The 7,751-nt window shown below is 58.8% G+C and overlaps 1 protein-coding gene across 1 annotated transcript in view; it reads right to left on the minus strand.

Moving 5' to 3' along the window:
- The window catches only part of MASP2 (MBL associated serine protease 2), a gene marked incomplete at its 5' end in the record, with an annotated part of 18,393 nt that extends 12,711 nt beyond the window's left edge, over window positions 1–5,682 (minus strand). Inside the window, 5 exon segments of the mRNA NM_001163648.1 lie at window positions 1,132–1,279; window positions 1,358–1,554; window positions 3,799–3,930; window positions 5,136–5,313; window positions 5,453–5,682. Of these exon segments, the coding sequence (NP_001157120.1) occupies window positions 1,132–1,279; window positions 1,358–1,554; window positions 3,799–3,930; window positions 5,136–5,313; window positions 5,453–5,682 (885 nt within the window).
- Window positions 5,683–7,751: the final 2,069 nt, after the last annotated feature.

Genomic DNA, 7,751 nt, shown 5'->3' on the forward strand with positions numbered 1-7,751 from the left:
TCACTCAGTGGGTTAAGGATCTGGTGTTGCTGCAAGCAGTGCTGTAGGCTGCAGATGGGCTCGGATCCCACATTGCTGTGGCTGTGGTGTAGTCCAGCAGCTGTAGCTCTGATTTGACCCCTAGCCTGGGAACCTCCATATGCCATGGGAGAAGCGTGGAAAAAAAGAACACAAACCTGGTTTTTTTTCTGATAAGAGTTCAGGACACACTATCTCAAAGTATGGCACCTTTTACAGCAGAAATTGACAGAACATTATAAATCAACTACAATTTTTTTTTTAATTTAAAAAAAAAGGAAAAAGGAAAAAAAAAAAAAAAGCCACCTTGGCCTGTTGACTATTTTAAGCTGAGAGAGTTTAAGGAACTGGCAGAAGCAGGACGGTCACTCCAATGCCCCCTGCCCCCTTCATCCCTGCACTGGTGTCTTCCATGTCCCCAGAGGGAGGCTTATCACCAAAGACAAAGGGATGCCCAGAAGAATCCTAACAAACAGGCCTTGCTGAGTTTCTCTGGCTCCTTCCCCCCCGCTCTGCTCACATTCCTCGGCCGTCCTGACCCCCTGCCCCGGCTCCTCAGCAAGCCCAGCCCCAAAGCACACAGGTCAAGCTGTTTCTCTCTGCGGCTTCCTTTCCTTATGACGGCTTCTGTGCCGCTTAAAACTGACATGACATAAACACACGGTCGGTCGGAGTTCCCATCGTGGCTCAGTGGTTAATGAACCCAACTGGTATCCATGAGGACACAGGTTCGATCCCTGACCTTGCTCGGTGGGTTAAGGATCAGCGTTGCGGGGAGCTGTGGTGTGGGTCATAGATGGGTCTCAGATCTGGTGTTGTGGCTGTGGTGGGGGTCGGCGGCTACGGCTCTGATGGGACCCCTAGCCTGGGAACTGCCGTATGCTGTGGGTGTGGCCCTAAAAAGTCAAACAAACAAAAAACAAAAGTACAATTTTTTTTTTTTTCCCCTGTTAACCCACCTGTCAATTTATCTTTCAGACCCAGCCAGGGACACAGAGTTAAGGAAAACTCTTCCCTCCTGTAACCTCCCAGCCCTGGCCAGGAAGAGTTCCCTCCCTCCTGTGTGGCTTCTGGAAACTTCTACAAGCGCTTCCTGGCAAATCTGGCCCTCACCTGTGCTGCTGTAGCGGATCCTCCAGCCCGTGTGCTCCCCCGACTGATCAGTGACAAAGGTGACAGTCACGGTGCTGCTCTTGGTTTCAATCCTGGGGGGCAGCGTCCTCCCACAGAATGGGCCGTATTTCTCTTTGTCTGTCTGGATCTGAAAGCACAGAGTCGACACCTCAGGACCTGCTGAGCCGGCTGAGCCCCCACCCCCGCCCCGCCCCGGGAGCCGGACCTCGAGGGAGTCATAGGGGCACTGGGTCTCGGGGTGCGACTCCACGTCGAAAGACTCCACGAAGTCCAGGCTCACGCTGAACCCCTCCTCCAGGCGGATGCTGTAGGTGCAGTTGGAGAGTTTGGGGTATGGCTGCGGGTATTCTGGGCTGCTGAGCACCCCAGACCGGGCGGTGAAGACCTGGCCTGAGCACAGGGCTGGGGACGGGGCAGGGACAGGTGGGGTGAGCGGGGCGCAGGCCCACCTGGCAGCCTCATGCGCCAGCCCCAGGGGCACCTCCCAAGACCAGACGGCCCCCCAGTGGCTGAAGGGACGATGTAGGGAGGGGGGTTCTCTGGCTTCCTGACTTCAGCTGAAACAGGCGACACTGGAGGCACCTTCTCCAGGGGCCCCAGTCTCACCAGCCCCAGGGAGGCCGGGGGGCTCCTGCTGAGGCTCCTGGTGGGGGGACTCTGGGCCAGAGCCACAACTCCAGGGCTGAGGGGAGTGACAGGCCAGACGTCAGGATGGGCCCGAGGAAGGAGGCAAGGGACTTTCCAAGTTGCCCAGAGGGGGGACAGCAGGGGCATCTCCTTGGGCTCCCCACCCCCCGCCCCTGATCCAGCAACACCCAAATCCATCCACCGTGGGCCACCGCCCACCCACACCCAGGCCTGGCCAGCACAGTCCCCCAGGCTGCTCTAGGGACGGTCAGGAAGGGCCTCCCCTTGTCCACCTCCCCTGGGTCTCATTCGTGGTAGGGGCCGCCCTCAGTCTCGCAGGTGCCAGAGGGGTCCCTGCACCGCCTTTCTTCTTCCTCGTGGCTGCGCCCCATGGGGCAGGAGCAGGAACCCCGGATGTGGGGGACCGGATGCACGTCGACGAGTCGGTGATCCTCCCCGGACCCTCTGCTCGAGCAGGCCCCCCCAGCCCGGCACACACAGGACCTGAGCTGCCCTCTGAACAGGATGTGGGCCAAGGATGCTCTGAGCTCAGCCCTTGGCAGAGGAAGAGCAAGAGCCCGGCTCCTGCAGTGAACTCTGCCCCTCTCTGGGCCTCAGCACCCCATCTTCAAAATGAGGCTGGGAGAAGGTCCCCCTACAGTGCAACAGGATTGGTGGCATCCTGGGAGCGCTGGGACGCAGTCTTTTGGTTTTTAATTTTTAGGGCCACACTTGCGGCATATGGAAGCTCCCAGGCTAGGGATCGAATTGGAGCTACAGCCTCTAGACTACACCCCAGCCACAGCAACTCGGGATCTGAGCCGCGTCTGTGACATGCACCACAGCTCAGGGCAATGCTGGATCCTTAACCCACTGAGCAAGGCCGGGGATCGAACCCGTGTCCTCATGGATACTAGTCAGTCTCACTACCCCTGAGGCACAACGGGAACTTCCTTTTTGGGGGGCATTTAGGGGCAGGATGCCTGTTCGGTCCTTGGCCCAGCACAGTGGGTTAAGGATCCAGAGTTGCCGCACCCATGGCCTATGTGGCTGCAGTTCGGCTCTGATCCCTGGCCGGGGAGCTCCATAGGCTGGACACAGTGAGAAAAGAAAAAAAAAAAAAAAAAAATGAGGCTGGGGGCGGAGCAAGCCCTTCTGGCAAAGAAGTCTGTGCCATGGAGGGGACCCCCACAGACTAGGGCTCATGAGGCTCAAAGAGGGTAGGAGAGAAGGGGGGCCACAGTGCACCCCACTGCCCCCCCCACTGGCCCCCACCCAGAGACTCGCAGCAGGTGGAGGTGGAGTCGGGTTTATTGTTAGGTCCGTGGGTGGGGGCAGGGGGGCTCAGGTGGCAGCAGTCTCCCTGACACAGCCTGGCGCTGGAGGGGAGGCTAGCGGCTTTGCTCTGGAAGAGAGAACAGACAGGGAGACACGGGAGGGGCCCTGAGCAGGGGGAGGCAGGGCCAGCGCCAAGGGCTGGGGCCACTCACTCCCGGGGCACCAGCTGGCCTCCCACCCAGGCCCTTGGCAGGGACACAGAGGCAGATCCAGGCTGTGAGGCCGAGGGGGTGGGCCTGCTGGGAGCCCAACTGGCAGCTGGGAGCAGACCCTGCCCGCCCCCCGAAAGTTCACAGAGGAAAGCCTGTGAGGGGTGGGGCCAGGCCCCCCCTCCTCCATCCTGGAGCCCCCAGAGAGGGCAAGCCCTGCCTGGCCAGGTACCCCAAGGAGGGCCTAACACACACTCACCAAGCCAAGGAGCTGGAGAGAAGCAGGAGGGAGGAGGAGGGTGAGGAAGTGGGGGACACGGATGGGGGGTGGGCAGTGAGAGGGGACAGAGGGTCCCAGAAGGGGCCACCATCCAGGAGATGTGTCCAGTGGGCTGAGGCCAGCAGTCCCTGCAGTCACTTGGGCAGAGTAGCCATGGCCTTGAGGAGCCAGCTGCGGAGGTGGGGGTGGGGCTGGGCCAGGCACGGGGTCCCTCCACTCCCCCCACCCCTCCCCGGGGCAGCATCGGCTCACCTGAGCAGGTGTGCTTGTTCCTGTGAAGGACATAGCCTGCCCGGCAGGAGCAGTAGAAGCCGCCCAGGTGGTTGTGGCAGTGGTGGTCACAGGCAGGGGCCTCTCCTGGGGGAACCTGGCACTCGTCGATGTCTAGGGAGCGGCAGCCAGGCGGGCAGTGAGCAGGGCAGGTGTGACAGCGCTGGAGCCTGGGCTCAGCTCAGGGCCTCCAGCCTCGTGGCTGACCCCAGAAGGGCCGAGCACCAAAGGCTGAGGGTCACTGCCACCTCCCTGAAAAACTTGGAGGGGGACATAAATACACCCCCCCCTTTTTTTCTTTTGCTTTTTAGGCCACCCCCACAGCATATGGAAGTTCCCAGGCTAGGGGTTCGAATTGGACCCACAGCTGCAGGCTTATAATACAGGCACAGCAACACTGGATCTGAGCCACATCTGCAACCTACACTGGATTCTTACCCCCCTGAGCGAGGCCAGGGATGGATCCCACATCCTCATGGATACCATTCGGGTTCTTAAGCTGCTGAGCCATAACCGGAATGCCTACCACCCTTTTCAAACCAAAGGCGGGATGGAGTTCCCGTTGTGGCACAGCAGAAACAAATCTGACTGGGAACCATGAGGTTTTGGGTTCGATCCCTGGCCTCGCTCAGTGGGTTAAGGATCCTGCATTGCCGTGAGCTGTGGTGTAGGATCTGGCATGGCTGTGGCTGTGTGTTGTAGGCTTGCAGCTGTAGCTCCGACTAGACCCCTAGCCTGGGAACCTCCATATGCTGCGGGTACAGCTCTAAAAAGACAAAAGACAAACAAACAAACAAAAAAAACAACCAAAGGCAGGTTAAGTGTCCTGCTCAAAGTGGCCAGGCTAGTGAAGGGGGGAGGCAGCAAGGAACCCAGTGGGTGGGCCTTGATCCAAGTTTCACTGAACTTGTGCAGCAGCCTCAGAAGGAGCACAGGGAGGTTGAACCACTTGCCCAATGCCACACAGCAAGTCCCTGCAGAAGCCAGAATCTGAAATCAAGTATCAGACTGAAAGCACACAAGCAGAAGCCTGTAGAGCGTCACTTTCCTGTCTGTGAAGGGGCTCCTTGGCCCTTGGGTCACAGGGGCCTGGGAGGATGTCCCTGGCTTGGCACCTGCCACAGAATGGGGCTCAGTCTAGAGCAGAGGGCATGGTTTTCCCTGATTATTTGCGTTGCGGTGATGCTGTCAGACCAGGTGCGGACCCCTGTCCCGCTGGGGTGGCCAGAATCCAGCCACCGGGAGAGGGGGCGACCGGAGGGGGGCCGGCCCGGCCCAAGCCAGAGTTCCCGCCCCCCCGTGGGCTCCTCTGGGCTCACCCTCCGCTGAGTAGAAGGCCTCGAAGCCCGTGAACGGCTTCTCATTGGAGTAGTCGGAGCGGAAGGTGACGTCCAGGCTGGAGCCGTCGGAGTAGAAGCTGTCGTTGCCGGGCGCCCGCTCCGTGTCCGTGCTCTCCTGGCCGCACAGCGTGGCCAGCACCTTGGTCCCGGAGCTCAGCTGCGGGGTCGGGGGTCACGGGCCAGGAAGGCGAGACCCAAGGCTGGCCGGCTCTCCCTCCCTCTGAGGCCAGGCCCGGCCCCCGGGCATCCCCGTCCCCCAGCCCGAGGGTCCAGCCCGCCCGCCCGCCCGCGGGCACCTTGACAAAGTCGTACTCGCAGAGGTAGGAGGGCTCCAGGTGGAAGTGGGTGAAGTAGAGACGCAGGCGGTAGCCGGGGGGTGCCGTCAGGGTCCAGTGCTGCTCCTGGTTGTTGGCATACTTTTCGGGGAAGCCGGGGGATGCCAGGCGCCCGAACACGGGCTTGGGCCACTGTGGGCCCGAGGGTGTGGCTGCCAAGCCCGCCAGCAGGCCCAGGAGGACCAGCAGCCCAGGGCCGCGCAGGGGAGGGCAGTGAGGCCCGTTCGCAGCCCTCACCCCTGCCAGGGAGGCTCTGGGGACTCCCACCTGCCTCATGGTGAGCCGTCTTGTGGCTGCCGCGGGTCTGAAGCCCCAGGGCGCCTCACCTTTGATCTGTTTGCTCATCCCCGCCCCCGCCTCCCTGTCCCAGCTTCTGGGAAGACCCGTGACTCCCGCCAGGCCAGACTTCCAGGCACGGAGGAGAGGACGCTCCAGGAGCCAGAGGCTGAACTGGATGACAGCCAGCCCTGGCAACAAATCCTGCCTCTGTCCCTCACCCCTAACCTCTGTGGTTCCCCGCAGTGCATGACTTCGGAGGTCAGCTGGGGACTCTGTGACAATGACCTCAATGATGACGGCTTCTAGGTGAAGATGGGGGAGTGCAGGCATGTAGCTACCCTTCCCTCCTGAAACCCTACTATGAGATAAAAAGGGAAGTTTTAAAAATGGGAGCCCAGAGTTCCCTTGCGGCGCAGCGGGTTAAGCATCCTGCATTGACACTGCAATGGCCCGAGTTGCTGCTGTGGCATGGGTTTGATCCCTGTCCCAGGAACCTCCACATGCCTCAGGAGACACCAAAATAAATACATAGGAGTTCCCATTGTGGCTCAGTGGGTTAAGAACTTGACATAGTGTCTGTGAGGATGTGGGTTTGATCCCTGGTCTCACTCAGTGGGTTAAGGATCTGGCATTGCCACAAGCTGCGGTGTCAGTCACAGACATGGCTCAGATCCTGCGTTGCTGTGGCTGTGGTGTAGGATGGCAGTTGCAGGTCAGATTTGACCTCTAGCCTGGGAACTTCCATGTGCTGAGGGTGCAGCCTTAGAAAGATAAAAAAAATTTTAAAAAATAAAAATGAAAAATCCCCACGACAATGGACAATGAGGAATTTGAGAGAGCGGGCAGCAACAACATTTTGGAAGCTGGAAAGACAGATGGCCAGGTGGAAGTAACTCCCCCAGGAAGTTGGCAGCGGAATCAGGAATCGGAGGTACCAAGTCCCTCTGGATGCGTGGCAGAATCTTGCCAATCTGTTTCCCATTCCCCAGCCCCAGCAGAAACTTGGAGACTCATTCTCTTTTTTTTTTTTTTTTTTTTTTTCGTCTTTTTGCTATTTCTTTGGGCTGCTCCCACGGCATATGGAGGTTCCCAGGCTAGGGGTCGAATTGGAGCTGTAGCTGCCGGCCTACGCCAGAACCACAGCAACGTGGGATCCAAGCCGCATCTGCAACCTATACCACAGCTCACGGCAACGCCGGATCGTTAACCCACTGAGCAAGGGCAGGGACCAAACCCGAAACCTCATGGTTCCTAGTCAGATTCATTAACCACTGCGCCAAGACGAGAACTCCTGGAGACTCATTCTCAATGGGAGTACAGGAGAGTCCCAGGCTCAGCTGAGCAGACAGACCAGGCTTCCTCCAACTCAACTCCTAGAACCTGGCAGCCTCCCAGCTTCTCCCCTCTCCCCAGGAAATGTGACCCGTCCAGGAAGAAGGACCTCAAGTTGATGACTTTGGTAAGGTTCTATAAGCAAACAGCTCAGCCGCACCACCCACAGTGAGAAAGTCAGCCGATAAGCCCCCCCAGCACGTGCCCAGAGCTTCCAATGACCTTTTCAGCCCCAACCTTAACATAGGAGCAGAATATGCAAGAATTACTGAGAAAGACCAAACAAGGAGTTCCCGTCGTGGCTCAGTGGTTAACGAATCTGACTAGGAACCATGAGGTTTCGGGTTTGGTCCCTGCCCTTGCTCAGTGGGTTAAGGATCCGGCGCTGCCGTGAGCTGTGGTGTAGGTCGCAGACGCGGCTCGGATCCCACGTTGCTGTGGCTGTGGTGTAGGCCAGCAGCTACAGCTCCGATTCCACCCCTGGCCTGGGAACCTCCACATGCCGCGGGAGCAGCCCAAGAAACGGCGGAAAAAAAAAAGACCAAACAAAACTTGACCCACCAAAAAAATGCAGAAAAAATCCGTGAGCAGAAAATGTCTAAAACTAAAAGAAGTGATTGTTAATATCTTCAAAGAAAAAAGGCCAGAA

The sequence above is a fragment of the Sus scrofa genome, chromosome 6 (genome assembly GCF_054392235.1).
Source record: "Sus scrofa isolate SSC_HxYL_T2T_F1_AM1 chromosome 6, Sscrofa_HxYL_maternal_Yorkshire_Landrace_v2.0, whole genome shotgun sequence".
In the NCBI taxonomy this organism is placed as follows: domain Eukaryota; kingdom Metazoa; phylum Chordata; class Mammalia; order Artiodactyla; family Suidae; genus Sus; species Sus scrofa.